At 53.1% G+C, this 23,379-nt stretch overlaps 1 protein-coding gene across 4 annotated transcripts; it reads right to left on the bottom strand.

Annotated features, from left to right (window-relative positions):
* On the bottom strand, positions 1-19,341 carry Llgl1 (lethal giant larvae homolog 1 (Drosophila)). Of its 4 annotated transcripts, none has more exons than XM_013016468.1 (23): positions 19,165-19,341; positions 15,617-15,714; positions 11,956-12,037; positions 11,733-11,863; positions 10,679-10,837; positions 10,446-10,608; positions 10,232-10,367; positions 9,974-10,028; positions 9,696-9,850; positions 9,392-9,615; positions 9,170-9,237; positions 8,034-8,187; positions 7,854-7,958; positions 5,700-5,992; positions 5,246-5,393; positions 4,579-4,732; positions 2,255-2,550; positions 1,565-1,829; positions 1,341-1,455; positions 1,112-1,218; positions 754-874; positions 587-666; positions 1-76 (listed from the first exon to the last, which is right to left on the bottom strand). In XM_013016468.1, the coding sequence occupies exons 1-22, from the start codon at positions 19,243-19,245 to the stop codon at positions 588-590; spliced, it is 3,189 nt and encodes a 1,062-aa protein (XP_012871922.1). In that variant the 5' UTR covers positions 19,246-19,341; the 3' UTR covers positions 1-76; position 587. The 4 variants fall into 4 exon arrangements, with proteins under 4 accessions (XP_012871922.1, XP_012871921.1, XP_012871924.1 ...); XM_013016467.1 differs by having other exon boundaries at positions 18-76; positions 576-666; XM_013016470.1 differs by lacking the exon at positions 1-76 and having other exon boundaries at positions 576-666; positions 4,579-4,726.
* Positions 19,342-23,379: the final 4,038 nt, after the last annotated feature.

Genomic DNA, 23,379 nt, shown 5'->3' with positions numbered 1-23,379 from the left:
GCAGGTCCCACTGGATCCTACATGTTAGCAGGTAAGGGCTATGTTAAAAGGCCAGGCAGGGGAGACAGTGGTCTTCCTGATGGGGGAGAGAAGAGTGAGTTAGCAGAGGGTGAGAGGCTCAGGAGCAGACACTCCTGCCCCCAACAGGTGTCTCAAGTGCTGGCTACACAGACCTGCAAGGCCAGAGAAGGGCAGTGGTGGCCCAGTACAGGGGCACTAGGAAGCAACTGGGTCAGTCATTTCTATAGGCTCAAGATGTTAGACTAGGTCCATGCAAGGACTTGGGTAGGGCCAGATGAGCCTGGGACCAAACTATACTGGGCTTAATTGGGTGCCTCAGATCCTCTCCTGTGAAATGGAATAGCAGACAGACCAAGTCCCTGCACCTCTACGCATTCAGAACTGGTCCTATTCCACGCCCAGGACCTGTAAGCATGGGCCACCCCTAGCAAGCAACACCACTGCAGGGCCTACCAGGAATGGGCAAGCCCAGGAGTGGTGGAGGTCCTGGGGCCCCACATGGAGTGTGACGGGTAGCGCCAGCTGAGTGGTAGGAAAGGGAGCCAGGGTCTCACCCCTGCTGCACCTCATTTGATCAGGATGGTGCAGGCCCGGGCCTCATCTTCTGCTAGATTCCTCAGGTTCTTCTCCGATTCCTCGGAAGAGCTGAGTGAGTAATCAGAAGGGTCAGGCTAGGGAAGCCTCTGGCAGCTCCAAGAAGGGAAAATGGAACAAGAGGACAAGTAGTCTCACCCCAAGAAATCCTTCACGTCCTCCACTGTGACGTCCCCTGTCGTGTCCAGTGTGGTGTCACCGCTAGTGGCCGAGTCAATGGACATGGGTGACAGTGTGGCTTCTGGCAGCTCAGGGGTATCTGCAGAGAGGAAGTGCTCAGACCCTGCTAGGCCCCCTTAACACCCCTTTGGACCTGAGGACACATAGCCAGGTGAGATATAGTACTGACAAGTGGCCCTGAACTTCCTCCTCTCCTGCAAGCTTCCAGTCCTGGCTCAATGGTGCCTCCAAGGGGCCTGCCCTGCACCTGAGCTGTGAAACCTCACCCGCCCACGACATTCTTGCCCCAGTCTGCCCCAACCCTGTTATTTCCTACCAGCTCCCTTGCTGTAAGCTGGATCAGGGCTTCCATCGCGGCTCTGTGGGGCTAGGATGATGCTCGGGGTCCCATTAGCCTGGCTGAGCTTGGGCGACTCTTGGAGCCTGTGATTGCAGAGATGGGGCTACAGTGGAGACCACAGCAGATACTACACACCCATCCTCACTTCCCCCAAACCAAGGGCCAGGGTGACATCTAACCCTGATGACAGACCCCTCCCACACACCTAGTTCGCCTTGCATAATGGGACCAGCTGATGTTCAGGTCGCAGAGTGGCTCTGTGATGTTGCGGGCACTTAGGGAGAAGCGCTCAAATTCTGATGGGGAAATCAAGTAAAAGCCTGTGGGTGAGAGAGGAGGATCAAAGAGTGCAGGGACACCTGACTAGCCCTATTCCTCACTGGCTCCTCTCCAGTGCTCCTGCTCCACCTTGCCACATGCCCCACTTACCCTGTCCATGGCGTGTGAAGACACAGGACGCGATGCCACTGATGTCTTCCTTCCGGATGCAGGAGTAGTGCACCTGAGGCCGCAAGCCCGGCACTGAGAACACGTGAACATCACCCAGATTGGTGAGACAAGCCAGACAGGTCTCAGCATAGTCCTCACATGCAACACTGGTAAAGGTGGCCAGGGCAACCTTCCGCACACGACAACCTTCATGAGCAGTCAGCTTGAACTTGGTCTTCGCGCTCACCTTGGGCAGTGTGAACACCTGGTGGTAGATGAACAATGGTCAAGACCCCTTGCTGTTGCAGCTGCAGATACCCAGTTTGCCCCTCAGGCCAAATGTACCCTGGACCACACCACCACCTGCTTTAACCTGCCATCCCCTCCTGCAAACTCAGCCCAGGCTTAACCACACCCAGAAACCCCCCTGATCTCCACCAGTGGCCAGATCAACGATAGGGTCCTAAAGCTCCTCTGTGTGGGAGACTAATCTCTGCAGGGCCCTGTGGGGAACGGTGAAGTTGGAGGGTCTTGGGGAACTTGGTAGACTCAGGAGCATTAGGGTTCTTCAAGGTCTGCTAGCTAGGGACAAGCTGATGAGGTAGGAGGAAAATGGAAGGTCTCAGCAAGTGGGGAGTTCAGAGGTCCAAGTCTGGAGGGGGGGGTCTCCTCAGCCCACCACAAGCACACCTTGAACTGCTCCTCAGACGCGATGAGTACAGCATGTCCACCTTGCATGTCAGGAGCCTGTGCCAGGTCCCTGGAGGCTTCGTAGGGTTCAGGCAGTGGGCGGCCACGCCCATCCAATACAGCAATGGCCACCACAGGAGCCCGGTGCATCAGCTGCACCTCCTTGCCTAGCACAGCCTCCACTGCCTGCTCAGGCCTCTTTTCACCTCCCGCTGTGACTGCTGGCACCTCTAGTGCGTAGGCAAACACAGAGCCCGAATTGGTGCCTGCCCACATGGTAGGCCCATGGTGGGTCGCTGTGGAGGACATGAGCAGTGAGATCATGGAGATCGTTTCCCACACCTCAACTTCCTAACTCTGGTATCCAAAACTCAAGCAGGTTCCCTCCTGTCCCGCACTTCCCTGGTGACCTTGCCACACTGGCAAGAAACACCAGCTCTATGCTGCTGACTCAGTCACAGTCCTAGATGCAAACCTGCAGAGGCACAAAAGCCATTCCGAGGTCATCTACACAGGGATGCCGGGCTAAAAAGACTCCGATCTCACCAACCTACCCTGCTACACCTTGATCCCCATCTCAGCAAAAGCAGCTCCCTCCTTCCTCTCATTAAAACCAAACCCCTCATGCAGACTCATCTCCTGACATCCTATCTCTAGTCCTGGGACACATTAGGAATCATCTCTCACCCTTGGGTGTCCCCCTCTGTGTAGCATGTCCCCAGTGCTACAACACAGAAAACCTCAGCCCTGGGCAGGATGAACCTATCTACCCTGCTGTGGTGTGAGCCAAGCCTCTGGGGCACAATCTTTACTGGAGAATAAGCTGAGCAAGGGGGAGGGTGGGTGACATTCACCACTCCACATGCTTGGTAGCTTATGCCCCGGAGCAAAGCCACTGAAAGCCCAGCCCCAGATGAAAAGCTACAAAGTGATTTAAACATAACATTGCTGAGGTAGCCCATCACAATCAGACAGTGGGGAAATAACACTCGACTAAAACCCTTAGTAGCAAAACGACATCAAGAAGGGCTGTAGACTGAGTGTGAGCTTAGCCTCTGCTCTTGGGAACCGACATCATGGCTGCTGAGACGTGTCAGACACTTGCCAAGATACTTGTGCCTGAGTTTTTTTGCTTAAAATGTTCCATCAAAGTGTGAGGTGGGCCAGGCTCTGGTGGCTCACACCTGTAATCCTAGCTACTCAGGAGGCTGAGATATGAGGATTGTGGTTCAAATCAGCCTGGGCAGGAAAGTCTGTGAAACTCTTATCTCCAATAAACCACCAAAAAACCGGAAGTGGCATTGTAGCTCAAGAGGTAGAGTGCTCGCCTTGAACTGAAGAGCTGAGGGACAGCGCTCAGGCCCAGAGTTCAAGCTCCACGACCACAAAAAAAAAAAAAAAAAGTGTGAGGTGGGCACAAAACAATAGCAGACACTCAGGGTGACCAATATATACCAATATATAACCAACAAGTATACAAGGTAAAAAGCAATTTCTTAGGCTGCTGAGATCTAAAGGATCAGGGTTTGAGGCTAGCCCAAGCAAAAAGCTCACAAGATCCGATCTTAACAAAAAGCTACCTGTGATGGTGCACACCTACCATCCACCTATCATCCTAACTACTATACAGGAAGCATAAATAAGAAAATCATAGTGCAAGCTGCCCTGGGGAAAAAAATCAAACCACATTTGAAAAATAACAAGAAAAATAAGCGCAAAAATGGTTGAGAATGGGGCCAAATGGACCTGTGTTCTACAGTACTAGGGGAAGAAAAATAAAGACAAAACCCAGGGTTCCCAAGTCACCCAAAGTCAAATCTTGATCCTCAGCATAGCACCTAGCACCAACTTCTTCCTCTGCCTGACTCATTCCTCATCCTGGCCCTGGGTTTATCTTCCTGCTCAAGCCTTCGCGGCCTGTCCCAGCTAGGTCAGCAATCCCTCCCCATCTGTCCTAGTGAGGGGATAGATGAGTGGCCAGAACATCCCTGTTGGTGCGGCTCAGCACACAGTGCTTCTAACACTTTCAAACCTCCAAAAGGCACAATCCTGCCACCTCCTCACCAAAGTGGCCATCTCATTTCTCACATGGCCAACCAAGCCCAATCTCCCCATCCTCCGCCCAGTGCCATTACCGGGCCCTGGTGCTCTTACTTGGCCTTTTCCACCCAAAGCCGGCACTCTGCCACTTGAGCCACACCTCCACTTCTTGCTTTTTGGAGGTTAATTGGAAATAAAGAGTCTCAATTGGATTGTTCTGCCCAAGCTGGCTATGTATGAGCCTTGATCCTCAGATCTCAGCCCTGCTCCTTCCCTGGCCTCACCATCTCGAAGGAACGTGTCAGCAAAGTAGAGACAGCGCACAACACCAGAGAGGGAGTCGTCAGCAGAGCGAGGCTCGATGCGGCGCTGCACAGGTGTCATCTCCACATCATGGGGGCATGCCTGCTCTGCCAGCTGTGCATTGGCCTCCTGTAACTGGAGGATTACAACTGTAACTGGCTTTGAATGTGCTCTCCTGAGCCAAGTTGTACCCATGATGCCTGACACCCAATACTCACTACTATCCACCCCCTTTACCCCCTAGCTCATCCTGCACAGACTCATCCTGGTGTTTAAGAGGGAAGCATATCACTCCCCCACATTCTTTTTCTTTTCCCCAGGGCTGAGGACCGAACCCAGGGCCTGCGCGTGCACACCAGGTGGGCGCACTTCTGCTGGGCTAAACCCCCAGCCCCGGCCCCCCCGCCACATTCTATTAATGGCCCCTACATGTTTGCTCAGGGGCTTCCCTGGTACATGCATGTGGGCAGAATCAGGAGCGGGGCTTCATATTCCCACCATCAGCATGTCCAGGGTGGACTGAGCCCACTGTGAGAATGGAGAACTGCATGGGACTATATGGAATATCTGTGCAAATGTAAGCATGCACACACATGCGCACACACACAAAAGGAAGCATGGCAGGGCTCAAATGCCAAGGAAGCTCACCTTGCTGTTGGCATTAGCAGCCCGTTTCTTCCCTGAGACACGGCTCTTGCGGATGCGACGGAAAGACTGGCGAAGTGACTTCTTGAGGGACTTCACCCGAGACAGAGGCCCCTCCATAGCCAGGGAGTCATTAGGGTGAAGGGTACACCTGAGAGTGGGCAGGAACTAGTTGTGCTTTGAAGCCTAGACCACAGCTTTGCTAGCCCAAAGCTGACAGTGCAAAGCCCAGGTCAAGGAGCCAGAGCCACTCTCTCCGCACTACCCTATGACCTTAACAGCTGGCAATGCTAAGCTCAATCCTTAGGTAGTTGTCAGCTTATTTTTTACAGAGTACAGAGATTATGGGGCTTTTATAGTCAGTTTGCCTTTGTCACACCAAACTTTAGAATGGGAAACTGAAGCTCAGACCCCTCCTTGCAAAGGCTTCAGCTGCCCATCACCCTGTTCTACGTACCTGGCCAGCACTGGGCTTTTCCGCTGATAGTCGAAGAGGCCAAAGCCATGACTGGTGCCAAAGGCCACAAGGCTCCATTCAGCATGGAGGGTGACAGCAGTGACAGCAGCTGGTGGCAGACACTGTACTAGCACTTGGGGCTGGAAGCCAGCAGGCCAAGGCAGAGGCCCTGTGCGTGGGCTCAGCCGCTCGTGGCCCTTCCATGTGAAGCCTTCACGGTCCTGGAGGAGGTCCACATTGGACACACTGACAGCCTGCTCTGCTGGCACGTCACTGAGCTCCAGGATCAGCACCTAGGCCACAGTTGGGTAAGAGGTCAGCACAGAGGAGGGATGCCACGGCCCCGCCCACCGCCACGCTGGTCCTAGCACCACCTTCCATCCACCAATAGGCACTTTTTTTTTTTAAAGCTAATGTATTTTATTGTCTGACCTTCAGTGATCCAACACACAGCATTTTCACATAGTGGTCCACAAAGGAGAAGGCAAACTGAATTTTTCTTTGTGAGTAGACTTAGTTGGCCAAAGTCTTTGTAATTTTTCCACATAAAAATAAAAGTCCAGGGCTGGGAAGGTGGCTCAGTGGTAGACTGCTCACCTAGCATGTATGAAGCCCTAGGTTCCATTCCTCAGTACCACATACACAGAAAAAGCTGGAAGTGGCACTGTGGCTCAAGTGGTAGAGCACTAACCTTGAGTAGAAGAAACTTAGAACAGTGCCTGGTCCCTGAGTTCAAGCCCCACGACTGGCAATAAATAAACAAACAAACCAATAAATAAAGTCCAGGGACTGGGAATGTGACTTATTGGTAGAGTGCTCGCTTAGCATGCGTGAAGCCCTGGGTTCGATTCCTCAGTGCCACATAAACACAAAAAGCTCGAAGTGAAGCTGTGGCGCAAGTGGTAGAATGCTAGCCTTGAGCAAAAGAAGCTCAGGGAGAGTGCCCAGGCCCAAAAGCCCCAGGACTGGCAAAAAATAAATAAATAAACAAATAAATGTCCGGATTACTTTTCTTCTAGTCAAGTGCTATTTTTTGTTTTTTTTTTTGGTCCGGTCGTGGGGCCTGAACTCTGGGCCTGGGCGCTGTCCCTCAGCTCTTCAGCTCAAGGCTAGCGCTCTACAACTTGAGCCACAGCGCCACTTCCGGCTTTTTTCTTTTTGGTTATGTGGTGCTGAGGAATCGAACCCAGGGCCTCAGGCATGCAAGGCAAGCGCTCTACCACTGAGCCACGTTCCCAGCCCGTATTTTTTTTTTAAAGTGCTGGTCCTAGGGCTTGAACTCAGGGCCTGGGCACTGTTCCTGAGCTTCTTTTGCTCAAGGCTAGCACTCTATCATTTGAGCCACAGTGCCAGTTATGGCATTTTCTGAGTAGTTTTTTGGAATAGGAGTCTCACAAACTTTACTGTCCAGGTTGGCTTCAAACCACGATCCTCAGATCTCAGACTCCTGAGTATAGCACTATAGACAGGAGCCACTAGCACCCTGCTAATTAGCACTTTTTTTTTTTGTCAGTTGTGGGGCTTCAATTCTGGGCCTGGGTGCTGTCTCTGAGCTCTTCAGCTCAAGGCTAGTACTCTACCACTTGAGCCACAGTGTCACTTCCAGTTTTCTGGTGTTTATTGAAGATAAGAGTCACAGATTTTCCTGCCCAGGCTGATTTGAACTGTGATCCTCAGATCTCAGCCTCCTGAGTAGCTAGGATTATAGGTATAAGCCATCAGCGCCCAACTAATAAGCACTTTTTGAATGCTGACTGTAAATCAAGGCCCTCAGTGAGCACCAAAGAATATAGTAGTGACTAGAACCCACTGGGTCTACAGCAAAGAACTCTTACCTAAGCCATTGTCTCCCCATTAGCAATGAACATACACCAAGCCTTTCTGTATTTTGTAAAGTGCCAGAGGCAGAGCAGGGACAGAGACTAAGTGGTCCCTACTCTACCAGATCTCATCTGACTGTTGCACTACAGACCACTTCCTATTTGTCTGACTTAATCAGCCCCACCGGGACCCCCATTCCCATCTCTGGGCCTCTGACCACAATGGTTCTTCTGACCACAATAGTTCTTCACCCATTCACCAGACCCACCATTTCAGACCTACCAACAGACAAGTCCTCCCTGACACCCCTACCGAGAGGACTCCCAACCTTACCTGGCCTGCAGTGCCAGCTACCACCATCTGGGCTGTGTACTTGCAGAGTGCAACCTTCTGTACACCAAGCCGGGGATCATCACTGTAGGGGTCAAAGCAGCCCACCTGAGGGGATAGGAAGAAGTGAGGACACCAAATACAGCCAGGAGCAGCTCCTCAAGGCCAAGGGAAGAGGTATACCTTGCGGAAGGGTGGCCAGTCATCCTCAGCAGCCTGGGCCAGGCTGTCAGCATGTTCACAGTCTGTCTGGAAAAGGCCAGCCGTGCTCAGTTTGTACAGTGGCCGCAGTGCCACACCAGAAGCATCCCAGAACCGCACGGTGCCATCCTCATGGCTGCAAGGAATGGCAGATAGCAGGGTCACCCTGGAAGGCTTGCACACCCCTTCATCTACTCTTCCTGCAGCCATTCTGAGCATTACTGAACATGCCCAACACTGGCCAGAATCCTACTGAATACACCAAGCACCTCCTATGTAAGTCAAACAGGGCTTACAGTATGCCAGGCTACATTCCTAATACATACCTAAGCCTTTCAAAAGGGTTGGATGATGTGGAAATGACCACTTTGACAGCCAGGAGATGGCAGAGGCAGAAACATAAGGAATAGGACTAGGAGATTCTGCCCCATATAAGCCACCTAGCAATTAGGACTGGTGCCAGGAATCCCAGGAAGAACCAGTTACAGCCTCAGGTGGCCATGAAGGAAGAGCAGCAGGGAGGAGGAAATGGGGACAGGAAGGGAGGAAAGAGCAGACGAATCTAGGGCACAGCTTCAGCATATAGCTGTAGAGCAAAAGTGGCAACCTTGGACAGTATGGGGGAATCCAGAGCCAAGATATGGGAAGATGCAAGAGTGGGGGCTGGGTGGGACTCACGCCTGTTGAGTGAGAAACCCAGAGCAAGTTCCCAACAGGAGAGGGCTGTAAGGTCCCAGCACAGACAAGAGGGAGGGGCAGGGCAGGAAGTAGGGCCTGAGTCACCAGGCACGTCAGCACTCAACAGGCTGGGTTCTCCAGCACCTGCCTTGGGCAATTGGCGTGGGCCAGCCCAGATTTTCCAGTAGCAGGCAGGCAGGCCAGGTAGGTGGAGCCCTGGGGTTTGCTGAAGCTCAGTTCTATGAGGCAGACCAGGGTGGGGCTTTGAACTAGGATCTAGGGAGGCTTCATACAGTCCTCCTTGAGTAAGGGGGACAATCTGAACCTGCCAGGTGCCAGGTCTGAGTCACCTGATATGTCAGCACCCGCAGGGCTCAGGGATGACAGGAATACACCAGGCCTAGTGGGTATGGGGCCTCACTTGCTTCCCTAACACTTACCCTGTCAGTAGCAGTCCTCGCTGTGCTGGCTCCAGGGCCAGGTTCCTGCCCCCAGTAATGGGCCAGCTCTACGAAAGAACAACAGCAATGTGAGCTCCAAGTCAGGTCTCCCTTCACCCAGGGCATGGCGCTCAGAGCTCCCCTACCTGCACCCACAACAAGTGCGCCGCAACCACCAGCAACACACTCCCTCCCACATCGCTGCAGGACATCCACACTCACCGAGGCACTAGAGGTAGACTGGGGGCTCTGCTGCTCACCAGCGCTCACAATGCGGGCCCACAGCTTGCTGGGAACATTGGCCACATGGGCAGAGCAGGTAATGGCAGAGGAGTGCAGTGGGGCCAGGTAGGGAGCCGGCACAGCTGGCCAGCCAGGAGTCTGCAGGTCCAGCACCACCAACTCCTCCTCCAGCAACACAGCCAGGGCCTGGGGATCATCGAATTCTGTGGAACAGAATGGGTGAGCTTGGCCACAGGCCTCACACAGCAGACTGGGGTTAAAGTGGGAGGGACAGGACACACACCATCGTCAGGCCGAGTGTTGTGAACTGTAAAGAAGTCAATGATGCGGGAGGTGAAGTCCAGTGTCACCAATGTCTCAGCTCGCATCACACTCACACAGTGGCGGTCACCATAGCTGGCACGGGGCATGCCACCACTGAAGATGATAAAGTGGCCCCTACAAAGGAGGTCATGTGAGCCAGGTGCTCTGAGGGTGCAAAATGCATACCCAGCAAAGGCTTCACCACCAAGTGCCCAGTCTACCCTTCCAGCCCCCAACTCTACCACTCCCTCAACTTACCCAGATTCACAGTTCAGCCACAGAATCTTGTTGATGGCCTTACAGGGAAAGGGGCCTGGGGTGGAGGGGGCAGCATCAGACCTTCTATTCCTAGTCTACCTCCCAGCTATCTCCTGTCTCTCCACAAGGGGAAAGCCTTACTGCCCAGCCATGCTACCCCCAGGGTTTCCCTTTGCGTATTTGGCTGGGCAGTGTCCCCATTGGGGCCAGGCAGCCCTCTGTCATTTATTTTCAGGTTCAGGCCTCCCTAGTACTCACCATAGGGTGTAGTGGCCACTGTGGGCTGCAGTGTCGAGGGGCTGCCAGTCTCTGTGGACCAGATGGCATAGCTGCCATCACTGTGTGAGCTGATGATGGTGCCACCACCACGCCCCCAACACAGGCTCTCCAGCTGCTGTGGACAGGGCAAGAGGATGAGTTAGCAAGTATGTGCAGGGGCCCAAGTTGAGGGGCACAGGCCTCACCCACTGACCTGGTTTCCCAGGAAGACATGATCCACACACCGCGTAGTCTGGTTCCAGATGACCAGAAGCCCCCGGCTGTAGCCAATGAGGATCTTGTTGGGGTCTTGCAGGTGTCGCTGGAGCGACTCCACAGGGCCCAGAGCCTTTCCGCATCGGTAGTCCTCTGGCACACTGCAAAGCGGGCTCCAGTGAGTCAAGAGAACTTCCTAGACACGGGGAATTCTTCCCACCTGCCACTTACCTGCGCAGAACCTCATCTGGGTGGAGGGCTTGCCCTTCGAATAGTGTTAGGGTGGTGACATCCAGAAAGAAGATGCTGCCACCCTCAGTTCCCAGAACTGCTGTGTCACCATCAGCCACCAGCAGGACCACTGTGATACGAGTGAGGCTGGCTGGGGTACTACAGGGGACAAGAGGAAGGGACAAGGTAGTCCATCTCCCTGCTTTGGAGGGAGGGGTTGATCCCTTATTGCCAGCTCATTCCTGCCCCTCTGCACTCACAGGGCCTACTTACAGTGCAGGCAGGCACCCCAGGAGGGTGATGATGCAGTGTAATTAGCCTGCTCAATTATTCATCAGGTTGTTGGCAGGAAGAAGGATAAAAATAGGTTCCCCAGGTCTTGGAGATGGACTGGCTTCTCTCACCACCATGAAGGAATCAGGACATCGCCTCACCCAGAACCATGACAGATGAAGCCTCCCTAAGCCTTCTGCCACCAGTCTTCTAGACACTTCATGACTACCAGAGGACTCAGACGGTCCCTGCAGGCAGAGGCTGAGATTGCCCAGGAACATGCTCCTGGATAAGAACTTCCCCATTCCAGCCATTTCCAGCAGGGCTGGGAAAAGAGACTGTATTCTCACCTGGAGGCCAAGCACACTCCATGCATCTGGGCTATCTTGCCAGCACCAAATCTATCCAAGAGGATACTCCTTGCTCAAACTTGTCCATTCACCTGGACACACAATGGCCCATTCCCTACCTTAGCTTGGATTAAACCCTTTCCCAAGCCCACAAACAAGCCCATCACTACAGGGATCACAGCACCAGGCTGCAGGTCCAGGGAGTTTGGCATATACCTTCCTAGGACTCCCAAAACTAAAGGCTCCTGCAGTCAGTATCACAGACCTGACTTAGTCAGAACCTCACAGCAGACCCAAAAAGTTCAGAGCATACCTTGGCCAAGCAGAGGCCAGGCTGTGTCCTGCTTATGCAACTCCTCCACACAGCCAGTTAGCACAGCGTTCCCTATCCCTCCTGCCCAGTGGCTGGGCCCTGTCAAATGGTCCAATACCTGGCACTGTCAAAGCTGGGCCGGCTGGGTGGCTGGAAGCTGAGGGCTTCCTCTAAGTGGGCACAGCCATTATGGTGGATGATCTCCCAAAGATGCAGGCTGTTGTCATCCAGCAAGGTCAGGAGGCGGCCCTAGTAGATGAGCAGAGAGCAAAACAGCTAGCCAGGAGGGGTGGATGGATATGGGGAACCACGGGAACTGGCAGGTAGGGACCAGAGCTCACCCGGCCATATAGGAAGTGCATCTGGGTGACAGTGGCTGTGTCTCGGTGCAGGCCTGTGAACTCCACACCAGGTGCTCCGTAACTGAGGGTAACTGATCAAGGACAGAACCATGAAGGACAGGACAGGAAACTGCCACAAGGGAGTTACACAGGCCCACCACTTCCCCAGGACCATTCCCATGGGCACTGCCCATCTAAGGGACCCCCCCCAAGCTACAATGAGGATCTCTCCCCAAATAACCTCATCCTACACTCCTAAAGCACATTCGGTTTTAGTTTTAGGTTCCACACAGCCCTGTAGCTCCTGTGAGTCTAGCACTGCTACAAGGCTTTCAAGTGCTCATTTGTAAAATATGCTAATGATTCCCACTTGTACAGCTAAGTCAGATGAGCTAAGAGCCAGCAGCTGGTGGTTCACACCTGTAATCCTAGCTACTCAGGAGGCTGGGATCTGAGGATCAGAATTTGAAGCCAGCAGTAAAGTCTGTTATCTTAGTTCCAACTAACCACTAAAAATCAAGAAATGGAAGTCTAGCTCAAGTGGCAGAGTGCCAGAAAAAATGCTCAGGGATAGTATCCAGGCCCTAAGTTTGAGCTCTGGAAAGACACACACATACAAAATCAAAACATACCTGGAGCTGGGAGTCAATGGCTCACGCCTGTAATCCTAGCTACTTAGGAGGCTGAGAACTGAGGATTATGGTTCAAAGCCAGCCTGGGCAGGAAGTCTGTGAGACTCTTATCTCCAATTAACCACCAGAAAACGAGAAGTGGTGCAGAGGCTCAAGAGATGAGTGCTAGCCTTGAACTGAAGAGCTGAGGTCCAGTGGTCAATCCCCACAACCACCACCAATAACCAAAACCAAAACCAAACCAAACCAAAAAACACCTGAGCACCAGTGGCTCATCCTATAATCCTAACAACTCAGGAGGGTGACATCTAGGGATCGAGGGTCAAAGCTAGCCTGGAAAGTCCATGACACTTTTGTTGTTGTTGTTTATGGGGCTTGAACTTGGGGCCTGGGCACTGTCCCTGAGCTCTTTTGCTCAGGCTGGCCCTCTGCCACTTTGAGCTACAGTACCATTTCCAGTGTTCTGGTGGTTAACTGGAGAAAAATAGTCTCATGGACTTTCCTGCCCAAGGTGGCTTTGAACTACAATCCTCAGATCTCAGCCTCCTGAGTAGCTAGAATTACAGATATGAGCCACCAGCAACCAGCTATAGTGAAGAGATTTTGTCCATCAAGGGTCTTGAACTCATGACACTTCTTCTTTTTTTTTTTTTTTGCCAGTTCTGGGGCTTGAACTCAGGAAAAGTCTGGGCACCATCCCTGAGCTTCTTTTGCTCAAGGCTAGCACTCTACCACTTTAGCCACAGTGCCACGTCCTGCTTTTTCTGTGTATGTGGTACGGAGGGATGGAACCCGGAGCTTCATTCATGCTAGGCAAACACTCTACCACTAAGCCACATTCCCAGCCCATGACACTCTTATCTCTAACCCCCCAAAAAGCCAAAAGTGGAGGTGGGTCTTAAGTGGTAGAACATCAGCCTTGAATGAAATAGCTAAGGGACAGATAGTTTCCAGGCCTCAAGCTCAATTACTGACATGGGAAAAAATTAAAATAAAAATTACCATAGCTCTGGCCCTAGCTATGCTCCTCCACTGCTATGCTCCCCCACTGTCCATCTTAGCACATATGGAACAGGAGAGGGTATGAGTGCCAGAGCCCAGAGTCCACAACTCCAGGGTTGATGGTGGTTGGCAAGGCCCGAGGGACCAGAGGAGTTGAGGGAAGGGTCAGCAATGTCTGTTGCCCCAGTGACAAGGCAGGAGCTGTTTGCCTGGAGCTTAAGCTAGGACTCCCTGCAGGAGCCTGGCAGGGAGAGAGGAGGGGACAAAAGAAGAGGCAGGAGGAGCTGGGCGGGAAGCAGGGTTGCCAAGGAGATGAGGCCAGCCTCACGGGTGTGTGTGTGTGTGTATATGTGTGTGTGTGCACGCGCGTGCGTATATGTGCCAATCCTGGGGAATCAAACTCAGGGCCTGAGTGCTGTCCTGAGTTTTTTTGTTTTGTCGGTCATGGGGCTTGAACTCTGGGCCTGAGTGCTGTCCCTCAGCAATTTGGCTCAAGGCTAGCGCTCTACCACTTGAACCACAGCACCACTTCCGGCTTTCCTGTTTATGTGGTGCTGAGAAATAAACCCAGGGCCTCAAGCACGTGCGGCAAGCACTCTACCACTGAGCCACCTTCCTAGCCCCTGTCCCTGAGTTTTTGTGCTCAAAAAGATAGTGCTCTACCACTTGAACTACAGCTCTACTTCCAGGTTCATGAGTTTACTGAAGAGTCTCATGGACTTTCCTGCCTGGGCTGGCTTCAAACTGCAATCCTCAGATCTCAGCCTCCTTCATAACTAAGGATTACAGGTGTGAGACACTGGTGCCCAGCAAGGGTATCTTTTAAGACTAAGGCTGGCCTTCTCCAGCCTCAGTTTCCCAACTCCAGGGACTCCAGGCTGTGAGAATTTAAAGAAAGAAAAGCAAGGTCCCGTTCCTCAGCTCTTCTCTAAAGCTGTGTCCTTATTTGTTCCTCTGTGAGCATGAAGAGTGCAAGGACCCTCCACAGGCAGGGCTGCTCAGAGTGGCTAACAGCAAAGCCCTTGCAGACACGGAGACACAGATCTCTGTGTCATGGAGAAAAGCTGAAGGGCTATACCTGTGGAGGTGGCACAGTGCCCCAGGGTGGGAGCAGTAGGCAGGATATGGGGCCAGGGGCACTGCCCCATTCGCTCTCATCAGTGCCTCAAGACCCCTGGAAGAGGGGACATTCCAGCTCAGCCATGCTCCCTAGAGACAAGAAGCTCACAAACCACTGGCCCTTCCAGATCAGTGCCCCCAGTGCCAGGGCGAGGAGATTCCACCCTGCAATCCTCCCCTTCCAGGAGCTGAGTTATTTCCTGCCAACCAGAGAACTGAGACCCAGAGCACCACAAAAGGACAAGTGAAGGATGGTCATCTTCACCATGTAGCTGCCAACTAGACTCAGCACCTCAGTTTCCCGGAGAGCATTTGGGCTGGGATTCCCAGGGTGGGTAAGTATGCATTCAGCTGCCTGCTAGCCCAGCTTCCCCCCCCCCAACCCTGGCCTGGAGGAAAATGCCTGCTTTGTACAGCTCACACAGCCCATTGTACAGCACCAGAGGCTAGGTGGGGGCCGTGCTGTGCTCACCATGCTGAGCCTGGCACTGCCCCATCCCCTATGCTGAACACACATGTCTCCACATTTGCACACACACGTGTGAGTGCACCCACTCACCAAGGCCCCCAGTCTACCCGTCCCCTCAATGGTTGTCTTGGCCCAGTGCCCTGGCCCAGTTGCTGGGATGATGGCAGTGTCACCTAGGAAACTGGCTGGCCCCAAAAAATTAAGGGACAGCTGTGGCCATTGCAAACTAACCCTCCATCACCCATCTCCCAGCAAAAAGACCCCATCATCTCCAAGAGGAATTGTCCTAGGCTTGTTAGACACACAGGGCCTACCTCCTTAGAGACTCCAGCATGCACTGTAGTCTTTACAGAGTATCTGACAAGGCCAGACCCCAGCAAACAGGAAACCACATACAGGTAGTCCTAAACCCCCCAAACATCACAACTGCAAAGGATACATCTTGACAGCCCCAGATCTGGTGCCAATAGCCATGATTCGAAGTTCAGGGTCAAAGGCCAGGGCGCTAGGCTGGTTGGGGAATCCATGCTCCACCGTCTGTGGAAGAAGGAAGGGCTGCTTGAGACACATACACCCAGACACTGCTGTCCCACCTACTCACTCTCCATGCCTCAGTGTCTTCAACTGTGAAATGGGTGACTGTGCCTCAGTCTGTAGAGAGGTAGTTGAGTCCTGGGCTCCACTATGACTATATGTGCAGCCCAGAAGCTCTCCACTTGCCAAGCCCCATTCTCCTCAGAGCCCCTATCACCCCACAAGGCACAAAGTCTAGCAATGAACAGAAAACAGGCTCAAAGGTACAGGCATTGAAGAGGATCCCTGTCCCTTAGGTCCTACATACACAGATTAAACTATGGTGAGGAGCCACACTAACTAAATTCCCCTATGAAGGTCAGAGATCAAAGTCAGCACCCAGGCCTACCTAGGCAGTGCAAATCTTGACATCCATTTAGCTATAGGGAAACTAAGGTGCAAAGACAGGTCACTTCCTGCCTGGCCCTTAAAGGGGTCATCTCACTTGGGAACAGCCAGACAAGAATCTCAGTCTATTACCAGGGGGGAGGACTAATGCCAGTGGGGCATTGCTGCTTCCTAGCTCTCTACTCCCTACAGGGCTAAGTCTCAGCTTAGTGCAGCCTTCCTCCCCCTTTCCCCAACCACCAGGCTTCCTTTGGCCTGGCTGTTTCCCTCCATTTGCCTACCTACTGAAGAGCTCTCACTCATACCAAAGGCTGGAAGGGCCTCACCCTGAATACCAGTGTGGGACACACAAGGAACCACTGCCTATCCTCACACCAGGTGTGGTGGCACACACCTATCAATCCTAGTACTCTGGAAGCTAAGGAGGAAGGACCTCAATTTGAGGCCAGCTTGGACCACATAGGGAGATCCTGTCTCAAAACAAAAACAGGAAAACATCCTAAGCCTGTCAGCTACCCTTAGCCCATCCAGGTGGGGACTTGAGCTGCCTTGACAGGGCCTAGCTGTGTGGTCAGGGCTGATGACAGTACTCTCTAGCTTGCTTCCACTGGGCCCTGGCAGGGAGACACCTGAGAGTTGAGGAGTGGGGTTGGAGTTAGGGGGCTTCCCTTTACCACCAACATTGCTATGCCCTTGATGGACGTGACTATATCTAGTAAGTCTCAGGCTCTGGCCTAATGTCCAGCAGATAGAGCATAGATAACAATTATACTGCAAATCCCCACAACCTGGAGAGGGCCCCACTTGGCTCTACTTGACAGCAGAGATAAGGCTAGGTAAGCTGTCTAGCATCTTCATCCTTCACATCCCCAAGTCTAATCCATTCCTGAGCTCCATTAGCTCAGCTGCAAGACACACACAGAAGTCACTCTAGGTAGTGTAAGACCCTCCTCCAGACCCCATCACCACCTGCCTGAACTAATGCTCCCCACACAGAAGACAGAAGGAGTTTGTCAACACCAGTCAGTTGGGCCTTCCAGCAGGTCCCAGCTTACCTAGAGTCCAAGCCAGCATTGCTCACCCTGAGACCTCCAGGCTCACCTGATTTAAGCCCCAAGGCCCCTGTGCTTCCCTCAATTCCAGATACTGTCCCTCAGCTCCAGGCTCTGGAGGGTTCCTACTCAGTACTCAGGAAGGAAACAACTGCTATAATATAGACCTGGCACCTCACCCTGCTGATAGCCACAGCACTGGCCACCATATGAGCTACTTCTTCAGACTTCCTTTTTTATCTTGGATTTTCACTGTTTTCCCATTGAATACATCAACGCTCTGAGTGGAAAGACACACATATCCATTTTTGTCTCCACTGTGTCCCTAGCACCAAGGAGTAAGGGCTCCCTATTATGTTGACAAAAACTGCACATTCTACAGGCAATTTGTAGGCAGGCTGGGATTTGAACACACCCAAAGTCTATGACCACCTCAGACCAGCATCCAGAACTGACTTCAGTTTTACCTCCAATCTCTATAGGTCCCTACTGTACACCTCAATCCGCTGCTTAGGAAGTGACACATTCCAGCCTTCCTGAAGGGATCATTCTCCTCTCTCCTCAGGGGCAAACTTTCACAGCCACCCCAGCAGAGGAGGTATCTCATCTTCCTGAGGACCCCTGCAACCCCTCAGACTTCTGGTGGCCTCTAGGTCAAGAAGTCAGGCTCCTGGCAGCCCCACCACTACCTACGCAGGAAAAACTGCCTGCCTGAGACATTCCAGAACCTCCCCGATAATGCTCAGGGCAGCCCAGGGCCCCTGGATCTGCTGAGATGGCAGCAGCCCCTCCAAAGCTCCCTGCCACTCTAGGCTAAGGCCTAACTCCACCAGGGAGCAACTCCAGAAAGACTCAGAACAAGTCCTCACTACCTCTCTGCACTTCAGTTTTCTCTCATTTGTAAGGGAGGTAACAAATCTCATCCTAAACACCAGGCAGAAAGACTGTGGGGTAAAACTGAAGGCCAGCTCCACCACCAGGAAGAAGTTAGCAAGGGGCAGGCTTGGGGCCCCACTCTACCCCCAACAGTGCAGGGGGAGGTAGGGACCCTCCTGGGAAAGGAAGACCAGTCTTCCACCACCATCCTTCACACCAGGTTGGCTGGCCCATGTGGTATAGGGAGCCAGAACCCACAAGGAGGAAAGTAGCCCCTATTTCACGGCTGGGGAAACTGAGGCACAGCAGTTTGAAGTGTAACTGGCTACTCAATCAAGCACACTTTTCCCCATCCCACCCCACCCCAAGAATAGGACCCCAGTCAAGACAAGGCAAAGCAGAGCTTGGGGCCGTGGGGGAGGGGAAGCTCCGCTGAGGGAGTTCCCAACCCCACCCCCTGCTTCTGCCTCCACCCCTCACCTCTCTAGTAGGCCGGGTGCGAAAGCAAAACAAAACCCAGCCCTAGGCCGTGTTCCAAGAGCCCCAATAGGGGCCACAAAGAAAAGGGATTAAAAAAAAAAAAACTAAGAGATAGAGATGGCGATGAACCCTACAAAGACGGAGACCCACGTAGGGAGCGACGGGAAAGCCTGAGACAGAGAAAAATGAGAGAGAGAAAGCAAGACAAGGAAAGGGACAAGGGATACGCAGGGGGAGAGAGACCCTCACCCAGCACGCACCCGCGCGCACCCGCACCCGCGCGCGCACACACACACGCACGGCACAGGAGCAGGCGCCAGAGAGGGAGGGGCAGGGACGCAGAGAGATGCGAAGAGTGGCACTCGCGACCGAGACACGCAGGGACGCGGACGGCCAGGGACGCACAGGGCGAGGGCCGGGGCCCGGAGGCCCACAGAGAGCCGCCAAGGCGGGCAGGAAAGTCAGCAGGACCCAGGCGCACCGGAGTCCGAGAACCGAGCAGGGGAGCACGCGCGGTTCGAGCCCGCCAAGGGGTTCTGCCCGGGCCCCCACCACGCCCCAGCCGGGAGCCCCCTCCCTGGCGGCCCGACGTGGCTCCGGCCCCCAGCCGGGGCCCCCGGCCCGCCCCCTCCGCCCCAGCCCGGGCCGCCTGCCACACCTTGTTGAAGGCAAAAAGCTCCTGTTTGAGCTTCTCGCGCTGCGGGTCGGCGCCCTGCCGCCGGAACCGAAACTTCATCATCTTGCGCCCGGCTGCCGGCGCCGCGCCCGCCGCCGCCGCCGCCGCCCGCAGGATACGCCGCGCGGCCCCGCCGGTCCAGAGGCGCGGGCGGGGCGCCAGGCGGCCCGGACGCGGGCGCGTGGGGCGGGGCCTGCATGGGGGTGGGCGTGGGCCGCGACGGACGCGCCACCTGACCAATGAGATGAGGGCGCCTCCGTGCAGCCCGCTCCTTTCGGGCCGACCAGACAATGGGGGAGGACTGGGCCCCCGGGCTCGGCCGGGCTCGCTGAGAGACTCTTGTCGCGCCTGCGCCACAACGCGGGGCCTGCTGGGACTTGTAGTCTTTCTGTCTAGGCTCCGGCGTGGGCGCTTGGGAGACTATTGGGACTGGCCACCGTATGTTTCTCAACTTAGAGGAGTCAGTTTCCTACCCCCAAAGAATGAGCTACTAGCAATTTACGACATGGTATGGCCTTTTCCGGAAAGCCAGGAGAACTGACGGGGACAACTCCTTAGCTCCCATGAACTTGAGTTTTCCCGCCTTTGTCATTGGCCCTAATTTGCCAACTTTGTTACCAGGTTCCAGAAATACAGCTTTACATTTTATCCAGGGTGCCCAAGCACCTCCCAACAACATGATTTTGCTTTGGCTGTGTGATCAGTTAGGAATGCCTTCCTCAGCCCCTGGGGAACTCCTACACATCCTCCAGGACCTCATACCAAAGGCTGGGTGCATAAGCATAGGAGATCCTTAAAGTGGCACAAGTCAAAGAAAAAGAGCAGGAGGTGAGATTTAGGATTGGATTTAGGTTTTTCTCAGATGGGGGAAGGGCCTCCACTCCACAGGGAAGTGTTTGAACAAAGCTGTGCACCACCCCCACTCTCTGTCCCCACCCACTTCCCAGTCCTTTTCTTCTCCAGACAATGGCCTCTAGGCTGAACCTTTCTTTCTAGGCAGAGGGTAGGCTGCCTTGGGCTTGGTGCTGGGCTGTCTCAGAAGTTTAGGTGGGGCAGTTGTATGACAGAGAAAAGGACCTGACCTCTGACCCTGAGGCAGCTGCTGAGCGGGGAGGCATAGCCGCCCCTTTACCCACACCCTGTCCTGCCCATCCTAACTCAATGATGGGGGCTGGGTCTGGTAGGGGAACTGGATCTGGTGAAGGAGGTTGGTGAGGATTTGCTCAAAGCTTGCTTCAGGCCCTGCTTAAGCCCCATTCCTGAAGCTCAGGATGTGGCTTCGAGTCCAAGGCTCTGGCCATCTCCAGCACCACAAAAATAAGAGGCCAGAACTCCACTGTTTCATCGCTCTCAAAATCCATCCCAGGTTTTTGTTTTTGTGCTGGTACTGGAGCTTGAACTCAGAACATAGGCACTGTACCCTAGTTTTTTTCATTCAAGGCTGGCATCTCTACTACTACTTTTTGTTTTGTTTTTGTTTTCTTTTTCGGTTGTGGGGCCTGAACTCTGGGCCTGGGCTCTGCCCCTGAGCTCTTCAGCTCAAGACCACAGCACCACTTCCGGATTTTTCTGCCTACTTGGTGCCGAGGAATCGAACTCAGGGCCTCATATATGGAAGGCAAGCACTCTACCACTGAGCCACCTTCCTAGCCCCTCTACTGCTACTTGAACCATTGCTCCACTACTGTTTTCTTGGTAAAATTGGAGATAAGAATCTAAGAATCTCACAGACTTTCCCTCTCTAGGGTGGATTCAGAGATCCTCAGATCTCGGCCTTCTTTTGTGTGTGTGTGTGTGTGTGTGTGTGTGTGTGTGTGTGTGTGTCTGGTCATGGGGCCTGAACTCTGGGCTTGGGCGCTGTCCCTCAGCTATTCAGCTCAAGGCTAGTGCTCTCCGGCTTTTTTCTTTTTGCTTATATGGTGCTGAGGAATCGAACCCAGGGCCTCATGCATGCAAGGCAAGCGTTCTACCACTGAGCCACCTTCTCAGCCCCAGCCTTCTAAATAGCTAAGATAACCAGCCTGAGGCACTGAAGCCTGGCCTGCCCTCCCAGTTTTATAGATGAGGAAGCTGATGCAGGCTGGCAATGGCAAGGGAAGCTCTAGTGGACAGAACTGGCCCCACTGAGAAGGATCAGACCCAATGGCCACTGCCTACCAGCTCAGGCAGCTCAGAGGTCCTGGCTGTGGTTACTGTTCTGCCACTGAACCCAAAAGAAAAAAATCAAGTCCCTTTTGCTATCTATAAGACCTTCAACCTAAAGCAAGCTACTTTATGCTCTTTTGTGCTTCAATTTCCCCCATCTGTAAAAATGTTGCTGATCCTAGCTAGTACTTACCTTAAAGACTGCAAAGATTAAATGAATTGCTATTTGTCTGGTTCTTAGAACATGCTAGGCATATGGGAAGGATCAGGTGGAGTTAGTTGATATTATTTTGGTCTTGTTAATTGTTTGACAATTTACCTCTAGGTAAGTCCCAGGCCATCCTGGTCTCCATTTTTGCAGTGGAACTTGGTGTTCAGGCAGAATGAAAGCAAGCATCCATGCCCTTCACTCCTAGGAAGCAGCAGAACAGAGCTGAGTGGAGACCACAACCAACTCTACCCAGAGAAGGCATCTGACTCACAAAAGCGATCCTGAACAGAGAGGAAAGTTCGAGCAGCAGTATATGGATAAAGAGATTACCAGGGGCTGGGAAGGTGGCTCAGTGGTAGAGTGCTTGCCTTGCATGCATGAGGCCCTGGGTTCGATTCCTCAGCACCACAGACGCCAAAAAAAAAAGCCGGAAGTGGCGCTGTGGCTCAAGTGGTAGAGCGCTAGTCTTGAGCTGAAGAGCTGAGGGACAGCACCCAGCCCAGAGTTCAGGCCCCACGACCGGACCCAAAAAAAAAGAGATTACCAGGGAGAGGGGATTGGAAGACAGGCAGGGGAAGGGGCTCTCAAAATGTCAGAAACAGGCTGGGAAGGTGGCTTAGTGGTAGAGTGCTTGCCTAGCATGCATTAGGTCCTGGGTTTGATTCTTCAGCACCACCTACACAGAAAAAAAGCCAGAAGTGGCACTATGACTCAAGTGGTAGAGCACTAGCCTTGAGCTGAAGAGCTGAAAGACAGCATCCAGGCCCAGAGTTCAGGCCCCACGACCAACAAAAATAAATAAATAAATAACATAAATGTCAGAAACAAATGCCATTTGTTAACAATGAAGATTCTCGATCTCCAAATGTGTGGGGAAGGGTCCCCAGAATCTGGATTTGTAAACCAGCCCTTTTCCTAGATGACTCAGAAGACCCAACTTGGCCCCATCTGATTAGGTTAAGTGGGGGTTAAAAAGGGACACAGAGATAAGAATGGGTAAACTGAGGCCTGGACAGGCAGGCCCAGCCTGTCCACATGTTGAGGCAGGGCTCAGGAATGGCACTGTGGAGGGAGAGGCTGGGGCACTAATGACTATTTCCTCCCCAGGGCTATCCAGGCCTGTGATTACTACAGCCGCCTATAGGGACAGACCTAAAGGTATTTATTTTTGCAGTGCTACAATGGAATCCAGGGTTTCTTTCATCCATACTAGGTAGATAGGTGCCTTTCCATACCTCAGCCATTTTTGTTGTTGTTGCTTTGTTTTTGTCAGTTGTAGGGCTTGAACTCTGGGCCTGGGTGCAGTCCCTCAGCTCTTCAGCTCAAGGTTAGTGCTCTACCACTTGAGCCACAGCACCACTTCCAGTTTTCTGGCAGTTAATTGGAGATAAGAGTCTCATGTACTTTCCTGTCCAGGCTGGCTTTGAACTGTAATCCTCAATTCTCAGCTCCTGAATAGCTAGGATTATAGGCATGAGCCACCAGCATCAGGATTGCTTTGTATTGTATGTAGACCAGGCTAACCTCAAATTCCTGGGCTCAAAGGCGCATCTTGCCTCAGCCTCCTGAGTAACTAAGACCACAGACCTATGAAGGACTTACCTCTCCCCTCTTGGCCCAATCTTCTTATGTACCTAAAGACAGAATATGAAGGATTGACACCCTACCCCACCCCATTTTTCCAGGTGCACACAGACATCAGGCAAGCCACCAGATCTGCATGGACTGCTTGATGCTGGCAGGTCAATCCACCTAAGCCTGGCTATAAACATTCCATGTGGGCCCACCCCAACCGAAAGCCCACCTCCCTAGATCTAATGGCCTTTTCCTTAACCTTTACT

The sequence above is a fragment of the Dipodomys ordii genome, unplaced genomic scaffold, assembly GCF_000151885.1.
Source record: "Dipodomys ordii isolate 6190 unplaced genomic scaffold, Dord_2.0 Scaffold31, whole genome shotgun sequence".
Classification (NCBI taxonomy): domain Eukaryota; kingdom Metazoa; phylum Chordata; class Mammalia; order Rodentia; family Heteromyidae; genus Dipodomys; species Dipodomys ordii.
This window is presented reverse-complemented; position numbering and strand designations above follow the sequence as displayed.

Coding starts and splice junctions, on each gene's coding strand:
- Llgl1 (XM_013016468.1), bottom strand. CDS start 19,245: ATGATGAAGTTTCGGTTCCGGCGGCAGGGCGCCGACCCGCAGCGCGAG. Junction 7,959..8,033: donor ACTGGCCACCCTTCCGCAAG/GTATACCTCTTC, acceptor CTATCCCCTCAG/GTGGGCTGCTTTGACCCCTA. Junction 1,456..1,564: donor CTTCACACGCCATGGACAGG/GTAAGTGGGGCA, acceptor TCTCACCCACAG/GCTTTTACTTGATTTCCCCA.